We start from the raw sequence: 19,361 nt of genomic DNA on the forward strand, positions 1-19,361 counted from the left end.
TGAAGCAGAATTTAACCAAAAAAGACGTTTGTGCACAAATTAATCTATAAAACATTCTAAAAGTAAGTCCATTCAGGCATGTTTTATTTCTCAAAATAGGATAAGATTTTTAGTTGAAATATCCTTCATAAAATACATTTTCTGTTTATTTATTGATGTAGTGCATTTGTAATTTTTTGTTTCTTTTGTGGTAGATTTTATCTGTAAGGTTATTTTGCAGCGGTATTTCTGTGCACTTCAGGGGAACTTGTACGTAACAAAAAGTATTTGCACCGTAGTTTTAATTTTAAGTTACGTGCACTTTTACTTGAGGCTATTTTATTTTACATTTATTGGACTTTTTGCTCTACTAGCCTATTTGTATCTGACATATATTGCAGACTACAAAACATGCGATCAATTTATAGATGATGCACTATTTCAGATTAAACCAGAAAACAGGACAGAATGGAGTTAAAATGGGCTCCAATGAGACCAACTACAGTGTAGTTACTTCCATTGAAATGCAGCATGGTTTCATAATAATGATAATGTACAGTATGAAAATACCCAATCACCATAATGTATACTAATACAGCACATTTAGCTGATTAATATATTTGTAGTTTTTTTAATTTAGGGTCTTTAATTGTTTTTTGAATTGTGTTTTTCAATGTTTAGTTTGTCTTCATCTGTCTGCTTCTCAGAGTCTAAAACAAGAAGTGGCATCTTTTCCATCTTTACATGAAAAACCAGAATTTTTACTATTCAATTCAGTATTTTATAGTTTGTTATTCAGATTTTTTTTTTTTATTATTTTATACCGTGCAGATCCTCCAACTTCACGTTTATTACTTTGGGCGGGAAAACTGAGGACGCAGAGGAAACTCAGTTGCTGTGTCCTTATCTCGTTCGTCCAGGCGAAGATCTCACTCCCCAGTTTGCTCTTATTATCCCTCGGTGGATTAGGAAAAAATGGTCGAAGTTAATTGGCTGCAGTGGATCGTTCTCAGATGTGAAGCAAAACTGATGCAGATGGAAATATTAGAAAGAGAACCGAGGCGGCGGGCAGCTCAGAGCGAGGGGGGAGGGCAGGGAGAGGCTTGATTGGAGGGGGGGGGGGGGAACTTTCCCAGAGAAAGACATAAAACTGATTGATGACTTCCCTCGAGGAATGTTTCCCCAGGTGTGTGTGTGTGTGTGTAGTTGCAGTGCACTTAGGAAATGCTATCCTTGGACACAGGACAAGTGCAATAAAGGAAATTGAGGGATGAAATGGCACGTTTATGTGTCAATATTGCACCTTGGCAACATAAACACAACAGCACGAGAGATTTCAGCGGGCAGATGTGGAGGGAAATTGGTACCTATTGGTGAATAATAAAACAAAAACAAAAACACAAATTGAGGTGTAACTGCTTGAAAGTCTGACGGAGGTCCTTGACAGGTGCTTCGTGCTGCCAAGCTCACTGCACCCTGCAGCTACGAGTGTGCTCACAGACTCAAATCACAATAAACACGGAGCTGTAATTATTAAAGTCAACACTGACCCACCTTGACAGAATAGGAGCACATTTTGCTGTGTTTGTCTGATGGATTAGATGTGCTCACATATTTAATGTACAACAATGTGACAGTCTGGAGCTCGGTTTGATAATGATAATAATAATATTGAAGTTTTAGCAGAGAGAAGTTGTGTTTTCCCACAACTGTCTCAATGGATGTTTCAATTATTAGAGCAAAGAAACACATGTTGAGCTCTCGGGGACTTTTTGGTACCACAGATGGGATGTCGCCTTATCCGGGGAAATGATTGTAACACATGTACGAGTAGAATTAACAAAGTGAGGGTGAAGATTTACTACAAACTCACAGGGTGAAAATGCAAACGTATGCCGAGGACGTTGTTGTATACGCGTGTGCAAAAAGCTGGAACACCGACAACTGCTAAAGAAGGAATGACACATACTTAGCTGACTGTTGCACAATGAATGTATATATATATATTTTTTTATCGAAATGACAAACATTCTCTGCAATTTAAGATTTGCAAGTTAGTAAAAATGAGGAAAACAATCAGATACAACTTGGAAAATTGTGGACAGATTAGAAATCGAAACCCTGGAAATGACCCCCAAAAAAACACCCATTAAACTACTGGACTGCTGGTAAAAAAAAATGATGGATAAAAAGTAATTTTAGCATCATCATAGCTGGACTTCCGAGCTTTGAGAATTTTTTTTTTATCGAATCTGAATTTGTTTCCGGTTTTATAGGATTTGGGCTTTCTTCTGTCAAATAAAAAAAAGACTCTGAGGGACCAATTATGGTTCAGGAGAAGAAAAAAAAAATGGTTGAAGCGTGAGGTAAAGAAATAAATGTACCGAGGATGTTCGTCTTTGGTCTGCAGAGATGATGTTTCATCCCAGCAGCATCTTTAACGAGTCGAGACATTACATCAGTATAATTCACTGCGTTTTACGTGGCGATATCAAGGTTCAGAGGCTGTAAGAAGATCCTCTGACCCCCCCCCCCCTCCTCTCCACGCCTCCTCCTTCACCCGAGCAGGTCTACAGCGAGATCATGTTCCCTCCTCTCTGACTCTGAAATAATGAACAAACTTTTTACGTGAACTTTAACAGGATTTTCGGCCACAAAATGACAGTAATTGGCAAAAATGCTGCATTCAGAAAACAGTTTTCCTCAAATATCTACAAATTGTTTCCTTGCAGGTAATTTTAGATGCAACAAGAGAACGATGTTTTTTGGCTGGAAAACATCGGTTGGCACAAAGAGCAGATTGGAAAATGATTCTGGTCGGACATCCGAATGTGATATTTTGGTTTGCCCAGAGTTCCTCTCGGTTCGTGTTTGGCAGGAGTGTTGACAGGTGCTGGAAGACTGATGAGGAGCAGACTGTTGTTCTGCAAGGAAGGAAAACTCAACAATGAACCTCAAGTCAACCTGCAAAACCGAAGGATCAGTGGTTTCCTGTCACATTTCGGTCGTCCTCTATCTCCTGCAGACAAAGTGCCCGACAAGATACTTCAAACTGAGGCGCTGCTTTAGGATGAATCTTCTGCGTCGTGGTTTGGACTCGGGTTTCTGCTCTGTAGTCGTTATTTCAGTTTTGTGTTTCCTATTTTATTTTGAAAATCCCTCGCCTCTCGTGCCTGTCCTGTCTTTCTTCCCGCCTTTGTGATTTTTCCCGCCTGTTTTTTTTGGTTTTTTTTTGCACTCACCTGTGTCTTATGACCTCATCATCGCTGAGTGGATTTAGTTCTGCCTCTTTGTTTCGGTGTCAGTCCGTCGTGTTTCCTTTTCATGTCAGATCCCACATCCTGCCCGTCAACTTCAGCAGCCTTATTGTTTACGACTCTTTCATCAGTTGCTCTATTTTTCTGCCAATTCATTTGTTTTCCTCGCCGTTTGTTTGTTTGGTTTACTTTTGGAAGTTTGTTTTTTTCAGATACCGCCAGCTTGGCTCCCCTTTTGTTGTTTTTCCTGTTTAGTTTTCAACAAACCTTTTCACTTTTTGAACCTCCCTTTGTGTTGTGTGTTAAAGGTCCTACTTGCCTCCATTTGTAACATTCTGTACATTTCATGACTTCGTCCAGTAAAAGATAAAAAATATAGTGTGTGCTCTTGTAGTGGTGTCTATCAGGAGTTTTATATTGTGACAGATTTAAAAAGAGTAACACTGACATCTGTGGATACTTTGCCTGAAATGTGTTCGACAGCTTTTCATGAGTGATCTCATCAGCTTTATTTTGAAAAGCCATTATCCTGTATTATTCTGGCCAATTAGATTTCTTTCATCACCTGACACGCCTATCGTTGACAGACTATAATAGTAAATAGTGACACAATAATCTGTCAGAACAGGCTGTACAGTAACAAAGTGGTATCCGTTAAAAGCAGACGTTTTATCTTCTATCATTGCGTCTTGAAACTATTTATCCATAAACTATTGCAACTGTTTGATATCCAAAGATGTTACATCACACATGCCGGATCAAATGAATCAAAATGCAAAACAAAACACTTGATATTTCAAATGCATCTGCAGGTTTAGTCTGCAGATAAACCGTGAAAGGTCAAAAGTCCAGCAGCAGAGTCTTCATCAGGCCCAGTGTTTATAAAAATAAACATTTAAATGAGATCAGTCTGTCTGCCCTTTCTTTTTATTATTACTAAACTCACCGACTTGATTCCTCACCTTTCTGCCTGAGCTGGGTTTTGCTCTTCAGCGCCCTCCTGTGGCTCGACTTGGAAATACGTCTCTGCAGATGATCATCACCATCCACTGACCTCCACCTGACAGAACGAAAAAACATTATCATGTGTTTACATCACGTGTTGTTGTTTTTTTTGGTGGGGGGGGGGGGAATGCTACAGCAAACAATAAAAGAAAATAACAATAATCTAGTTCAGCTTGAATAAACAAACACCGACCGTCCACATAAAAAACAAACAGGCCTCCGGCTCCTTCTTTGAAAGGACACATCTTCCAGGTAACATGTGATGAAGATGTTTCTAGATGTCTGGTGCTCACAGTGTGTTGGTGTTAGAAGAGGTTCTGGGAGAGTTTGTTCTGGACTCAGAGCAGGAAACCAGAGCTGCAGCCTCTCAGCTGGGAGTCTGTGACGGGATATCTGACCAAGAGGATGATGATGATGATGATGATGACCTACAGAGGCCTCGATGTTGAGGAGGAAATTGAGGCCTCTCACTACTCCAGTTGTCTAGACAAGATGCAGAAATAGTTTCTTTACATTTTTGAATAAATAAAATCTATCTTTTAATATTTGTGCATATATTCAGTTTTATTATTCATCCTTTTGAACCTAATCTATTCTGTGAAATGAATATTTTCTGGCAGGTTTCTACCTCGGAGTTTTAAAAGTACTGAGGTTTGGCTTTAATTGATAAAAGATGTTTTGGTGGTTTAGTCAAGTTTGAGGGCTATTCTACAAAGATTTATGTATTTAAGTAAAGAAAGAGGAGCCCTTAAATATATTGCACGATTTCAATTTTATATGAATTTTCTTTCAAATCCACCAAAAGTAATTTATACACACAGGAACGCACACTCAGACTGAAACCAACCAACTGGTTTCATTTGTCTTTTTCTTGATTTTAGTACTTTGTGGGTTGCACCTATATTTCTCTTCTCCATCTTGGTTCTTTTTTTTTAACTTCCTTTTCTGTTTATCTGCCTGTAAAGCACTTTGTACTTTTGTGTTTTTGAGATCATAAAGTCACCTTTTTAAATTCACGTTGCTTCATCCGCTCCAAAGGTGTCAGCAGGTGTTGATGATCCAGCAGCACTTTCTGTAAACTAAAAGTGAAAGACACGCAGTTAAACAGCCTTACCAAATAAAACCACTAGGTGGCAGCATGGTTACACTTATGTATACTTACATTTACTTTTATTTAAGAGGCTCACCAACCACCACTTAGTTCCCACTCAGGCGTGGAGCTCTGTTGATGGGTCCTGTGAGTTACTGGAGCCAGAACCAAAACTCACCGCCGGATGAGAGGTGAAGCATCTTCAAGAAACTCAAAGGTCCGCTTGCCTTTAGATAACACTTAGATTCACTTATTTAGGAAGAATATATTGATAAAATTATGGGGAGAAAAAAAAGAGGCAGAAATGCGATTGCTTGGTGCATTTACAGCTGCTTCTCTGATAACTTCCAATCACACTCACACTCGTTTACTGACGTAACAAATTTGCTTTTGTATTATTTTGAGAAACTTTTGTAAAACAAAAACAGCCAACAGTTGTTGTAAAAAAAGTATTTTATTCAACATGAAAAATCTGTACATGCTGCACGTCAGAGCTGCAGTCTGGATTAAAAAAAAACACTGATATGTACCGTGTTATATTGGCATAATAAGAGATGTAACAGAGGGTCACACACGCTGTAACAATGAAAAGCTCTCGAATGCAAAAGGTTTTAAAACCTTAATCGGACTGTTGCTGATATCAAACTTATAAAAATGAATGAGTTTAATGTTAAATCGTATCCTCCGTCCAAAATCGGAATAAATCTCATTGTAACTTTATGTGCGACAGGATTTAATCTCCGAGAACACGTCTCAGGACATCATTTTACTTTCTGTGTGCCGATTTGCAGTTTAAAAATCCAAAAGTGAGGTTTAGTGTTTTTCCTGTTTTTGGAAATGTTTTTTCTCAAAGCTCCCCGGCATCGTGCGTCTTTCCTTCCTCCTTCTCCTCGGAGCTCGTCGCCTCCTCGGCGCCTCCTTTGTTGTCTACTTTCCACACCTCCTTCAGACATTCTGAGCGACGGAGAGAAAAACCAAATGAGCTGCAGAGTGTCTTCTCTGCCGAGGGAAGTGGGCTCAGCTCACTTCAAATGTTATTAGATTTCAGTGTGGAGTATTTATAAGAATAAGTATTTTCACACTGCCGGTGGTTAAAACTGCACAAGTGACACTTTTTGGATAATAAACAGACTGTAAAATGTATTATTTTTTTTTGCACTCTCCTGTTTGAGTTTAGTTTCATCCCTTCTGTGGCGTAATCTCTGTTTGGGAAAGTTGCACTTTAAGAAAAATGTGTCTCATCGGACATAATAATCTGAATTTATTGCGAAATCAGTGATAAATGAGGCCGGGCGCTGCATCAAATCACAATCTTGAGTAATCGTACCATAATTGCCGTATGACTCGAGTCAGTGAAGCACACACACCTGATTTATACGGGCGTGTTGCCAAAAATAAACTTTGAAAAGAGTTTATTCTTCTATCAGTGTAAGATTCAGCTCAGTTTAATCGTGTCTGTGGACCGGCCGCCCGAGTCGAGGCTGTTGATATTTACTTAGTGCCTCGGTATCGAACTCTCGCTCCGACCGATGGAGGATGAGAGATTATATATGATTTCTTAATAACCCTGAAGCAGTTCGATAAAACTGTCCCACCTCGCTCTGATGTCCGGAGGACGTGCTTCTCACAGAGGAAGTTCTCCAGCCGCTGGTCCTGATGATGGAAGTACCAGTCCTCCACCACCTCCTCGTACAGCTCCAGCATCGTCTCACACTGAACAGCACACACACACACACACACACACACACACACACACACACACACACACACACACACACACACACACACACACACACACATTTTCAGGCGGTCAAAAGAAGGTATACAGTCTGAACAACATTTGATTCATTCATAAAGCCGACTGCACCCTCAGGGTTGTGAAATAACTTTCACGTCTCGCTACGTGAAGATACTCGTTTTAAATCCAAAACACGGAGAAAGTTTGACTTTGTTTCAACAATCAGAGCCGGCGTTCATCCTCCGACCTGTTTTTTCATGGTCGACACCTCGACGGACGGTTCGTCCCACAGCTCGAACGGCATGCCCAGGTCCACTTTCACCCCTTTTTGGACCAGATTCTTCAGCGTGGTCATGGTCTGACTGGAGCCCTGCAGTCACAGCAAACCGGCCGGCTGTCAGTGTTCAACACACGTTAACATATCAGAGCAAACGTTCACGGGTGGATTCGTCTTTTTCACTCGTGAACATACCGTGTGGCTTCACGTCACAAAGAGGCCGAACCACGGAAACTGTAATTCATGGAGGATATCTGGAATCCAGCGTACGGAAACGTTAGCGAGGGGCGGCGACGGGTTAGAAAGGCTCGTAGAAAGAGAATCGTTTTAGATCTGCATATTAAAAGCGACGCAACAACCCGGTTTGAATGGAGAACTGGATTTGTCTCCATTTTTGTAACTGTGCCTTTGTGTATTGTGTTTTTTTTTTCTCTGTTTGGAGAACTGGGTCAGTTGAAATGTTACTGACTGTTTAAATGTATGTTAAACTATTAAGATATTTTTTTAAATATTTTTTTTGATTAATATCTGCATTTTTCCTATGGTGTCTTTTACCTGCTCTCCATGTACCGGGTGACAGTCCATTGGTCCATACCGGTCATGTGACCACTGACCCAACACCTATATTATTTGTAGATGCCCCGATGAAGGCCGTAGAGGCTGAAACGCGTTGGCATGAAGTTTTTACCGTGATTGAACAGCCACGACTGATTAAAGGCTTTTTTTTTCTTTTTTTTTTAATGAATCACCTTCTTGAGTTTTCAACTCATGCTTTGCTTGTTTTGTTTAAAATAAATTAAATGCCACCTGGAACAAGAGAGAGTAAACGGTGTGATTTAAAAAAAACAAAAAAAACAAAGCCCAAACAACAATACGGGTGCACAATAAAGTGAGAGCATTTTAAGATCACCTTGGCGTACCGGAGGCTGCCGGGCCTCTCGGCGTGAACATTATACTGCAGGATGCGCTCACAGATGTTGTCGACCGCCTCAGTCAGACGAGTTTCCCTGAAATCAAAAACACGCAGGTTAAGATGGTGACCTCACACATGCACATCAGCCAAGAGACATTTTCACACTCCTGACTCAGCCTGTTCACTCACGAGGTGTTGTACTTGATCTTTCTCCTCCTCTTGCCCGAGTCCAACACTTCCCCGACCTCCAGGACCTCTTTGGAGCGACCGCTTTTCTCCAGAGCTCCCTGCAGCTCAACGGTTAGAAACTTGCACACTGACGAACGAGAGAAAAGTATTCAAAATCATGAACATACATATATATATATATAGTATATGTATATTTGTATCAAAACATAGTATCTGAGCTCCACCGAATAATGATTTTTTTTTTGGGGGGGGGGGGGGATTATTAGAGAAAAAGTCTAAAAAATGAAATTTGTGTATCAGATCAGAACTTTGACCTGTTTTATAGGAAGAGGAAATAAATATTTAAATGACAAGCAACTTTAAAACATGACTCCTCCCCATTTCTCCCTCATTTAACCTTATGCTGCGTTTATAACAAATAACAACTGCTTTTTTCTTCTTTTTTTTTTTACTTTCCATTAAAATTTTAAAAAAAATATAATAACCCCCCCTGAAACTCTCATGTCCATGTGGATGAAGCTAAACGTTTAAACACTGCAGCCAGGTTTGGAGTCACTTTTCCGTCCCACCTTCGCATTTATTCGGAAGTCTCTCGTCTTCTTCTGCTGCAACAAACCCGCGGAGCCAAAACAAAGTCAAAAGAAAAACCTTCATTGCAACTGTTCGCTTTTAAAACCTACAAAACGAACTAAAAAAAAAAAAAAGTTTTAAAAAAGTAATAAAAAGTTTACTATCACATCAGCCACATCGGCATATTTGTTGTCGGCTCTAAACTGCGCATGCGTAGTGTTATCCCTCACAGACGCGACGAGTCGATGCCTGATGTTTCGGTGCCAGGGAAGAAAGTCGACAGAAGAAAACACAAATTAGGCTGCTAAGGTTTATTCCTTGAAATAATCATTTTATATTACTTTCAGGAACTGAAATACTGAGTCTATTTTAACAGGTTTTCAGTGTTCCTCGATGTATTTCTTAAAAACCCAAAGCTTAAATGTAAAAATAAATAAATTTAAAAAAAATCATCAGCACTGAGTTGACACTTGACAAGCATTAATGGGGATACTCGGCTTGATATTTGGCAGTGAAGCAGTTAAAATAGCAGGCGGGCGCCTCTTGGTTTCTCAGGTGTCAGGAGCTGCACACCCTGCAGCAACAGATACTCCAGGGAGCCTGTGAGGGAGGAGAAAGAGAGGAGAAGAGACTTGAGGAGGTAAGACAGGAGAACAGAAGGAGTCAGAGGCCATGTTGACATGAGGACAGAAAGGAGGAGAGATGAGACTCGGACAGGGAAAGAGGGAGAAGAAGACGGAGTGTGCACCAATCAGAGGAGCAGCAGTAAGTGATATGCACACACACACACACACACACACACACACACACACACACACACACACACACACACACACACACACACACACACACACGCACACGCCTAGAAAACATGTTTGTTTTTGTTCTCCAGCAGCAGAGCAGTTTGCAGGCAGGCGTCAGAGGAAACAGTGTTCATCTGAAGTGACTGAAACTCGAGAGGAACTGCAGCACCTGTAGATTTGAGTGTTTGCGTGCTGCAAGTGTGTGTTATGTCACTTTGTGTGGTGACTGTCTGTCTATTGTCTGTGCAGGAAGGGGAGATAAAGTTACACACACACACACACACACACACACACACACACACACACACACACACACACACACACACACACACACACACACACACATGCATCAACTGAGCTGGTTGCGTTTACACACTCACAAGAGACGCTCGCATCAACTTTTTTTTTTTTTTTCCATCCAGGTTCAGAGGAACAAATATCTGCGATGAGTTAAGAGGAGATCTGTCAGATCGATTCAGAGGAAAGAAGAAGAAGAAGAAGAAAGAGCTGCTCGGGACGCAGACTGTCATCTTTGAAGAGCTGAAGAAGAGGAGGAAGAAGAAGAAGAAGTATGCTGCCTATTTCTCGTGACAGGGCATGAATGGAGGTCTCCAGAAGAGGATTTCCTAAATGACAAACAGAGGACACGATCCTGAATCCATTTACGTTTACTTTCAAGTGGATCAATTTCTAGCGCGACCGAAAGGTAAAGTAATCTCACTTTGCAGCTCATGATAGATAATCCCTGATAGATAATCTCATATTAAGGATGAGCGATAAACTCTCATCAACGATCGGTCATGAGCTGATTCATTTTTTATAAAGTCCTGTCGTCGTTCACGATCATTAATTAATAATGTTATTAATGATTCAAACTTTTATACACGGAGTAACACCACACAATGAGAGCAGCTGAGCGTCTCGTATTAGATGAGCAGAAGGAAAACACTTACTCAACTATTATAAAGTATATTTTTAGTCAAACAAAGCTTATTTTTCATGTATGACAACATTTTTAACTATGAAATAATATGAAAAAAACTTATGAAGTCAAAAGTAGCTCTTCAACACTTTCAACATTTATCTTTAGTTTCACAAAAAAATCTAAACCAGTGTGTTTGAGCCACTGAATATTTTTCTTGCAAAAAACTATTGTTTTTTTTCTAAATTAAACTTTTAATTTTTTAAACTTACCTGAAAGTTTTCAGTGAACAAAGAGGCTGACTCATATCAAACCACCTTAAATATACAAAACAACAAGACAATGTCGGAGTTCAACCTTTATTTTCCCACAAGGTCACTTTGACAGACACGAAACAGGCTCTCGTCCAACATCCAGTTTGTAAAGTAAAAGACAAAAACAAATTTAACACGCAAGATGTGCAAATAAGTGATTTTTTTTTTTTTTAATGAATACGTCGTGAAGGTTTTTGTTTAGTTTTATTGCGAATGGTCCCGGTTGGCAAAGTCTACGTACCGACGGAAACACCAGCAACTAAATCAACGATTTCAGCATCAAATTAAAGACGTTCTGCAACTACGCGACCGTTTACTTCGTCTGTTTGTGCGTCTCTCTGCGGGAATCTGATACGAGACAAAAACAAAAACCTCAGTGATAATCGATAACACTTGGCCTGTTCGGTATCTGCCAACACCTGCGAGGTTTCATCTGAGTTTCCCATCTGAGCAGCGAGTCCCCGAGATGATCCTCACACACACACACACACACACACACACACACACACACACACACACACACACACACACACACACACACACACACACACACACACACACACACACACACACACACACACACAGATCCCCGGCTACCTACCCAACACACACACACACACACACACACACACACACACACACACACACACACACACACACACACACACACACACACACACAGGATCCCCGGCTACCTCCACCAGGGGCTTTAACCCTTTAGATGAATGCAATTCAGTGTTAATATGAGCAAAGGTGTCTTAAAAATGAAGATGAAGTTTGTGACGCGCCGCCCCTTAAAGTCAAGAACATGAATCTAGAAAAGATAGATTGTGACACACTTATTTATCCTGGCAGTTAAACGATATACTCTACGTGTCCTGGTAAACAATGTCAACAAAGATGTTTAGCGTTTTATTTTGACACTTGAATCGGGCGTGACGTCGAGGTTGTATCATCAAATCAATTAAATTTCGCATTGCTGCGTTGTTTACCTTTGTACACCTGTCTCTGAACTTAGCAGCTGCTCGACGACAGGTAGGGTTCGTGACGAGGGTCTGATTGGTCAACACGGGTGCTTGAAGGGGAAAAAGAATAGTACCATTAATCCCCTTATTATATAAACGCGAGCATCTTCACAATCTATCTGTGTTTTGTGTTGCTGAGTCAGCGGTTAGTTCACTGACTAACACTCAGCAATATTTGCTTCGATATGAAACTTGGAAGTCCACCGAATGTGCCGCGAGTGCAAACCTGCACTACTTATAGCCCTCTCTTTGACTCGGAGTCATTTATCTGCTCCCTTTTTTTGTTGTTTTCCCTTCTTCTTTCCGCCTTATTTCAGGCCTCTCGGGCCCCCGAACACGATGCCGGAGCGAGTGAACGGCTTCCAGGGCCAGAGCTTTCACAAGCTGAGGCGGGCCTGCCTGCGTCGAGGCGCCCTCTTCAAGGATCCCTTGTTCCCCGCCACCAACCAGTCCCTGTTTTACAAGAGGGAGCCCCCGCCGGGTCTGACCTGGAAGAGGCCGAGGGTGAGTTTAACGGAGAGTAAACAGCTCCTCGAGAGGAGGACAAGGAAGACAAAGGATGGAGGGAAGTATCCTCACCTTACTGCCGTCAAGTCTGTGGGGTTTTTTTTAGACTTCAAACCAGTTAAAACCACTGCAAATAGTTATTTTATAAATACATCTCCTCCCACATCGAAATGGAGCAGCTGCCTCGACGTGCCACATCTCAACAGATTGGGTTAATTAAAGCACTTTCTATTATAGGACAGACGTCAGGCAGTGAAACCTTAAACCTCCGACAGCACGATGCTGATGGACCGCTATATTAGTGGGATTGTGTGGGTGCGTGTACAGTTGAGTTTAGAGAAAGCATCAGCCAATGTGAATAGCTGGAGTGTTTTTAGCTCCCTGTTGTGATGGGTGTTTGTTGTGGCTCTATAAAGACAAGTGGCCTTTAATGGTGGTGCAACGCACCGGAATTAAAGGTTAAATTGAAGGTTAAATTCAATTTGATGGTGCAATAATTAATTTCAGATATGAGCTATCATTTTACAGTCAAGAATAAAAGTTGTGTTTTCGTCGCAGTTTGTGTTTGAATCTTTTGGTCTTTTTTAGGAGACCCAAAAGCTTAAATCTTCGTAAACAAAAAACTAAAAGATGCCTGCACTGAATCCAAGTTGGCCCATTTCGACAAACACATTCAGACTAATGGAAGGATCATAAATCTTCGGGGGAAGTCCAGTCGGAGTTCAGCGTGTGTGTCCAAAACCTTCAGCGCTCTTCATGTGAAACCCTGCTGCTGATTCATTTGCAGATTCAAAGCTGCAGAAGAGAAAGAGTTCACGGTATTGTGTTGCTAATGCCTTAGCTCAGGCATTTTAAGCGGGAATCAACAGCGTGCCGGACGATATGGTGACATCTGTCGACTCGCTCTGCTGACACACACACACACACACACACACACACACACACACACACACACACACACACACACACACACACACACACACATAAAACTCACTCTTTAATTTCACATTAGGCATCATAACTGTCCACTTCACAATCTTCGTGGCCTCATCTGCACTTGTCATGAACATAATATCATCTTAGAGAAGGTTGACATCTCTGCTAGAGTTACAGCCAGAGAGGTTATGACCAGAGAGAGGTGTGTGTGTGTGTGTGTGTGTGTGTGTGTGTGTGTGTGTGTGTGTGTGTGTGTGTGTGTGTGTGTGTGTGTGTGTGTGTGTGTGTGTGTGTGTGTGTGTTTTTCCAGCAGCACTTCTACAGTTACCTGCCCGTGTCCAAACGGAGACCAACAGGTCCACACTGACAGGATCTGTCTCTTCAGCAGAGCTCTTGACACTCTGACCGAATCAAACTCTGTAATGATCTGACCGGCAGCAGCCATCAATGACAGAGTTTATTCCGTTTCACTACGAGTATATTTAAACCCAATATACTAAACAGTACATCGGGTTGTTTGTAGAGAGTAGAGCAGTCTGGTAAACCCACTGTGTGCAGACGGATTTAGTTAGTTTTCTTCCAACTTAATGTCAAGGATTCTCCTTTTAGACTGTTAATTATAGCGCCACCATCAGGCCGGTTGTGATGGGATTTGGCAGTACGTCATTTCTAAGTTTTTACCAGCTCACAACGATCGGATCATAAGAAGAAGAAGGATTTTGTTCCAGTCATTGAAAAAACAGACAATTTAGGAAAGAAAATCCAGGTTTCAAATAGCAAAGAAAAAAAAAATCCATTGCGGTGGAATTTATGGTCCAAGAGGCTTTTTAGAGCACATTGAGCTGATTTGAAGTAAATTGGACCGACAGCGTGAGGGGGCGTGGCCTGATCGGGACCCCGAGGACATTACGCCCCGCCCACCGACAGCGGAAACCTGACTGCAATACAGACCTGTCAATCAAGCACGCCACCATTCTTCATATTACACTCATGAAGTCGCTCCGAACACGTGCTGTTTCTTAAGATCCTAACATGAACCATCTCCTGAGAATCCCTCCAACGGCATAATATCATCGATAATAACAATGATCATAAATGTGAAGATGTCCTTGTTTCAACCCCCCCCCCCCCAAAAAAAACAACAATGAATTCAAGGTCTAATGTGTCTTTGATTTGTCTTTCCTCTTATACCACTGCAGGAGATTTGTAAGGACCCTCGTCTGTTTGTGGACGGCATCAGCACTCGTGACTTGCACCAAGGCAGTCTGGGTAACTGCTGGATGGTGGCGGCCATTTCCTGCCTGGCGTCCGAGCCGTCGCTGTGGAAGAAGGTTGTGTGTCTGCCTCGCTTTTCTTCCCCACGTTTGCCGTTTTCGTCCTTCCTGTCCTCCCTGCATCCTGTCGTGGCCTCATCATCCCCTCTCCTTCCTCCTCCTTCCTCTTCCTCAGGTCATTCCTGACCACGTGGATCAGGAGTGGAACCCAAAGCGTCTCGACCTGTACGCGGGGATCTTCCACTTCCGGTTCTGGCGCCTCGGCCGCTGGTTAGACGTTGTCGTGGACGACCGTCTGCCGGTCAGCGGGGATGGAGTGCTGCTCTTCTGTCGCTCGGCAACGCCCCGGGAGTTCTGGAGTGCGCTGCTGGAGAAGGCCTACGCCAAGTGAGTGGCTGGTGGAGAGTTTCTATCCTGAAACCTCAGAGCAACTTGGAAAGGAAATTTGAGATGTGAATTTCACGCTGAGGCACTACCAAAACTACCAACTACCTCCATCCCTCTTTTTTGTTCCAGGACACCACAGCCTTTTCCAAAAGCTTTTTTTTTATTTTAGCCTCTCCTTCACCCCTACTGGCCTCGGTTACGGGCTCCAGGATCTCGTAAACTTCTCCCGTCCTCAGGATCAAGTTTACTTGTCGTCCCCCTTTTGTAACACAAAGTACGTCTTTGTAAAACATTCTCTCGTCTTAGATGAATCTACATCTGAGAATTTCCATCCACTATCAGACGGGAATGAAGCAACAGTCTGGAGAACTCACAGACCTGCAGTTATTATTTACCACAATCTTATTGCCTCAACAAAAAGTTTTTGTCTCCTTACATATCCGATCAGGACGTTTTCTTCACCATAACCATAATATTTTCCCAAAGCAACATGTATGATGACCACGGATGTGTCCCACTCCTTCTCATTCAGACTAAACGGCTGCTACGAGGCGTTGGAGGGCGGAAACACTGCCGAGGCCCTGATCGACTTCACCGGTGGGGTTTCGGAGCCTCTCGGTCTGGATCGTGAGGCGCTCAGCCTGCGCGGCGACCAGAGGAGGGCCTTCTTCCAGACATTAGCTCAGGTCCACGAACGGAAATCCCTCATCACCTGCTCCATACGGGTACGGCTTCTTCATCACGAACCTCCGAGAGTCTTCAACACTTTAAAAAGTGTAAGTTACAGTGGTTTTGATGTATTTCTCAGCCAGCGGAGGGGGAGACGGTGGAGTCGGTGTTGGACTGCGGGCTCGTGCGAGGTCACGCCTACGGAATCACAGCGGTGAGGAAGGTGAGGCTGCTGAAGACAGGCGGGACGTCCCGACTCTTCATGGTGCGAATGAGGAACCCGTGGGGGACCACGGATTGGACGGGCGCCTGGAGTCAAGGGTGAGGGCACACTGAACCCGGCGCACTGGCTCCATTTTGCAGGAGCTCTGGGAACAAAGCCATTTTCTAACGGCGTCGGAGCTGTTTAACAACGGGACATCTGCCGTTCACATTATGAAAGCCGGAGAAACTCTGGAAACGGTCAAAATGGACCCATAAAGGCTTCCAGAAATTCAAGCACTTCCTGTGTTTCGTTTCCAAAGCGTCGACGCTCACAGCTCTGCTTTCTGTCTTCGCACGCCCCCTGCAGGTCGGAGCAGTGGCAACAGTTGAGTCGTGCAGAGAGGGAGAAGATGGGGCTCATTGTTCGGGATGTTGGGGAGTTCTGGTACATCTTATTTTCACGAATTGAGTCTAAAGAAAATAGGCGACTCGTCTCTGGTTTCATTCATGTGCATATAATGTATATTTCTGTGGTGATTTCTTCTCGCTCAGGATGGATTTCGAGGACTTCTGTCGCTACTTCACGGACGTGGTGGTGTGCCGGCTGGTGGAGAAGACTCTGCTGTGGCCGGGCTCTCACTGGAGAGAGGTGCGCTGCTACGGGGAGTGGGCCCCGGCTCCCACCGGCCCCGGAGCCCCTCCACCCACCGCGCTGCAGAGTAACTACACCCTGGCCCTGGGGAGGAACAACATCAAGCAGCGGGGGAACCGGAAGGAGGCCCGACTCGGCGAGAGCCGGCAGCAGGGAGGGAAACGAGGAAGGCGTGATCCCGATAAAACCGGGAAAAAGGCGACACGGGAAGGCGATGAGGAGGATGGAGCTTGGGAGGCACAGGTGGATAAGAGGAGTCGATGTGGGGGGTGCATCAACCACAGAGACACTTTCTTGCACAATCCACAGGTAAACCTCCGAGCGGGAACTGGACTTTAAATGAGCGCAAGAATCCTGGAAAATGACTTTATTTTTGTTTTTTCAGTTCATGTTTGAGGTGCGAGACAAAGAGGAGGAGGTGCTGATCTGTCTGCAGCAGGAGGACAGGAGGATACGGAGGAAAAACGGAGGCGGAGAAAACCTGCCAATCGGCTTTGAGGTGCTGAAGGTAAGAGGGAGAGGCGGGACGCGAAACACGTGACTTTTTTAGTCCCACGCAAAAAGTTCGGCGGTCATTTCCTCCCGCTGCCTCGTCGTCCCCAGGTGGAGGTGAACCGCTGCAGCCGGGTGCAGTGTGTGGTGGAGCAGGCGGCCAGCTCCGTCTACATGGACTCCCGCAGCGTCACCCTGAGGGGAACTCTGGCTCCGGGCCGCTACGTCGTGCTGCCCACCACCTTCCTGCCGGGCGCCATCGGTCGCTTCCTGCTCCGCCTCTTCTCCCATTGTCATGTCAGACTGTGGTGGGTGAAAGGTTGTTTGTGTGCAGGTCAATGATGAAAAAAAAAAAAAAAAACTTTCTTCTGCTCATGAATTAAGCTTCGAATCTCTGGAGGAGATGAGGTGAAACGAATATCTCAAGAACTTTAGTGCAAATCTTCACATGGTTGCAAAGATGAACTGGTTTTGATTTTTTTTTGGGGGGGGGGTCAAAGGTCACCGTAACCTCATGTCTGACGACGCGTGTGAAACATCCGCGTTTCACAAGTTCCCTGCGTTCTTGCAAACATTGCTTTCAGATTTAACCTCGACACGTCCGCCCCTCTGCTCCTCAGCTCGGTTCTTTGTTTTTTGTCTCCATGAAGGGAGTTGAGGGAGGACTCGCCGTCTCCCTCCGTGGTCCAGTGTTTCCTCCCTCAGCCCACGGTCGTGACCACCGTCCATCTCCGCCAGGCGTCGGGACTCGGCACTCCCAAGCAGACAGGTGCGTCAGAACAACCGCCGTCGCCACGACATCGCACACGTGAAACTACACATCACATATTCTGACCCGGGTTTTTTTTTTTTTTTACATCTGTTGTTTCTTTCTCTGCACCGTGTTGGATTCTGTGCGGTGACGCACAGCTCCAGATGTGTACGCTGTGGTGCGATGTGAGGACGACGCAATCAGGACGCGGGTGTTCGAGGCGGAGGCGAACCCCGAATTCAACCTCAGGACCATCTTCTACAGGAGATACCCCGACACGCACATCTCTGTCGAGGTCTGACACCTTCGCAGTCCCACGCAGACAGATAACAACTCGCCTGTAAAATCTTGACCTGACTCTTGTGTGCAGATGTGGACCAGAGGCCCGCTGTGGGACTCGCTGCTCGGTGAGGCTCGGCTCCAGACGGCCGAGTTCGAGAGGAGCCGGAGCCACGCCATTGATCTGCCGGGCGGGCGGTCCCGGTCAGGCTTCAGAGTCTACGTGGAGACTTCCTCCAGCGACTGCCTCACAGACTTGTGACGGCGTCCGTCTGGTTGCCCCGGTAACCACTGTCCTCTCAGGTAGAGGCTGGACAAACAGCGGTTTCAATGAACTGGCGAAATAAATGCGACAAAGGTGCTGTAGATGTTTAAATTTCAAACTTCGATAGTTGAGAGTAAACCCAGTTTCTATTATTTAAAAGATGCTCTGTGGTGATCTGCTGGTCAGATATACAGACAGGCATCCATCATGACTCAGCAGTTCTTCAACAAAAGTGAAAGTGCTGCGAACATTAGGTATTTTTTGTGTGTTATTTTACTAAGTTTCATATTTGTTTTATTGTCAATGCTTCTTTTGGCTGTTTTGTTTCTGTCCTAAAATAGTCTCAGTTATTTAAGCCATAATTTGATAATATATTTGAATGTAAATAATAAAAATCCAATTTGCATTTTCTTATGATGAAATAATGAATGTGTGATCATCTTTTATTTCTTCATCCCTAAATCTCCCCATCTATTGAACATTTAGTCTGATTATTTTAAATGTTTAAATCACTCAAAGAATCATACTTTTCAGAGGTCTGTGCACTTAGAACCTTGTTTAAGGTGCTCTTTAACGTTATTACTTGACCTGGAGAGGTTTGTTGAAGTGCAACAGGTTTGCATTTCTGCATGTGACTTCTTATTAATGTCTGCTGACTACAGATGACCTCCTGTCTTCAGGGATTAGACGTGAAGAGGCGAGCCAAAACTACAGAAACAAAAAGACTCTGTGGCCAGAAAAATTTGCAAAACTTTAACTGTACTGCAGTGTGAAGGTTTGAGTTTAGAAGCAGAATTTAGGTCACCTCCTTAATATAATAACCCCAAAATTGGAGTGAATATTTTAAATTCTGTCCCAATCAC

General features: G+C 43.6%; 2 protein-coding genes across 4 annotated transcripts; one reads left to right on the plus strand and one right to left on the minus strand.

Annotated features, from left to right (window-relative positions):
• Positions 1 to 5,774: 5,774 nt before the first annotated feature.
• cnpy4 (canopy FGF signaling regulator 4) lies at positions 5,775 to 9,208 on the minus strand. Its single transcript, XM_069707657.1, has 6 exons — positions 9,018 to 9,208; positions 8,449 to 8,575; positions 8,257 to 8,353; positions 7,317 to 7,439; positions 6,927 to 7,044; positions 5,775 to 6,285 (listed from the first exon to the last, which is right to left on the minus strand). Exons 1-6 carry the CDS (start codon positions 9,100 to 9,102, stop codon positions 6,179 to 6,181), a joined length of 657 nt encoding a protein of 218 aa, XP_069563758.1. The 5' UTR covers positions 9,103 to 9,208; the 3' UTR covers positions 5,775 to 6,178.
• Positions 9,209 to 9,616: 408 nt separating this feature from the next.
• Positions 9,617 to 18,923, plus strand: LOC138626178 (calpain-5). 3 transcript variants are annotated; one of them, XM_069707654.1, is made up of 14 exons: positions 9,617 to 9,783; positions 10,244 to 10,527; positions 12,400 to 12,586; positions 14,725 to 14,859; positions 14,975 to 15,186; positions 15,719 to 15,911; positions 15,995 to 16,176; positions 16,427 to 16,504; positions 16,612 to 17,020; positions 17,097 to 17,219; positions 17,315 to 17,511; positions 17,854 to 17,972; positions 18,113 to 18,249; positions 18,325 to 18,923. In XM_069707654.1, the coding sequence occupies exons 3-14, from the start codon at positions 12,422 to 12,424 to the stop codon at positions 18,493 to 18,495; spliced, it is 2,121 nt and encodes a 706-aa protein (XP_069563755.1). In that variant the 5' UTR covers positions 9,617 to 9,783; positions 10,244 to 10,527; positions 12,400 to 12,421; the 3' UTR covers positions 18,496 to 18,923. The 3 variants fall into 3 exon arrangements, with proteins under 3 accessions (XP_069563755.1, XP_069563757.1, XP_069563756.1); XM_069707656.1 differs by having other exon boundaries at positions 14,725 to 14,856; XM_069707655.1 differs by lacking the exon at positions 9,617 to 9,783 and having other exon boundaries at positions 10,144 to 10,527.
• The last annotated feature ends 438 nt before the right edge of the window (positions 18,924 to 19,361 follow it).

This window comes from Brachyistius frenatus, unplaced genomic scaffold (assembly GCF_029030835.1).
Source record: "Brachyistius frenatus isolate BFR_SWC_R1_liver_20210118 unplaced genomic scaffold, ASM2903083v1 Contig_70, whole genome shotgun sequence".
Taxonomy (NCBI): Eukaryota; Metazoa; Chordata; class Actinopteri; family Embiotocidae; genus Brachyistius; species Brachyistius frenatus.

Coding starts and splice junctions, on each gene's coding strand:
- cnpy4 (XM_069707657.1), bottom strand. CDS start 9,102: ATGAAGGTTTTTCTTTTGACTTTGTTTTGGCTCCGCGGGTTTGTTGCA. Junction 8,576..9,017: donor ACTTCCGAATAAATGCGAAG/GTGGGACGGAAA, acceptor CTCGTTCGTCAG/TGTGCAAGTTTCTAACCGTT. Junction 6,286..6,926: donor CCTCCGGACATCAGAGCGAG/GTGGGACAGTTT, acceptor TCCGTCGCTCAG/AATGTCTGAAGGAGGTGTGG.
- LOC138626178 (XM_069707654.1), top strand. CDS start 12,422: ATGCCGGAGCGAGTGAACGGCTTCCAGGGCCAGAGCTTTCACAAGCTG. Junction 17,512..17,853: donor CATTGTCATGTCAGACTGTG/GTGGGTGAAAGG, acceptor GTCTCCATGAAG/GGAGTTGAGGGAGGACTCGC. Junction 17,973..18,112: donor CGGCACTCCCAAGCAGACAG/GTGCGTCAGAAC, acceptor GGTGACGCACAG/CTCCAGATGTGTACGCTGTG.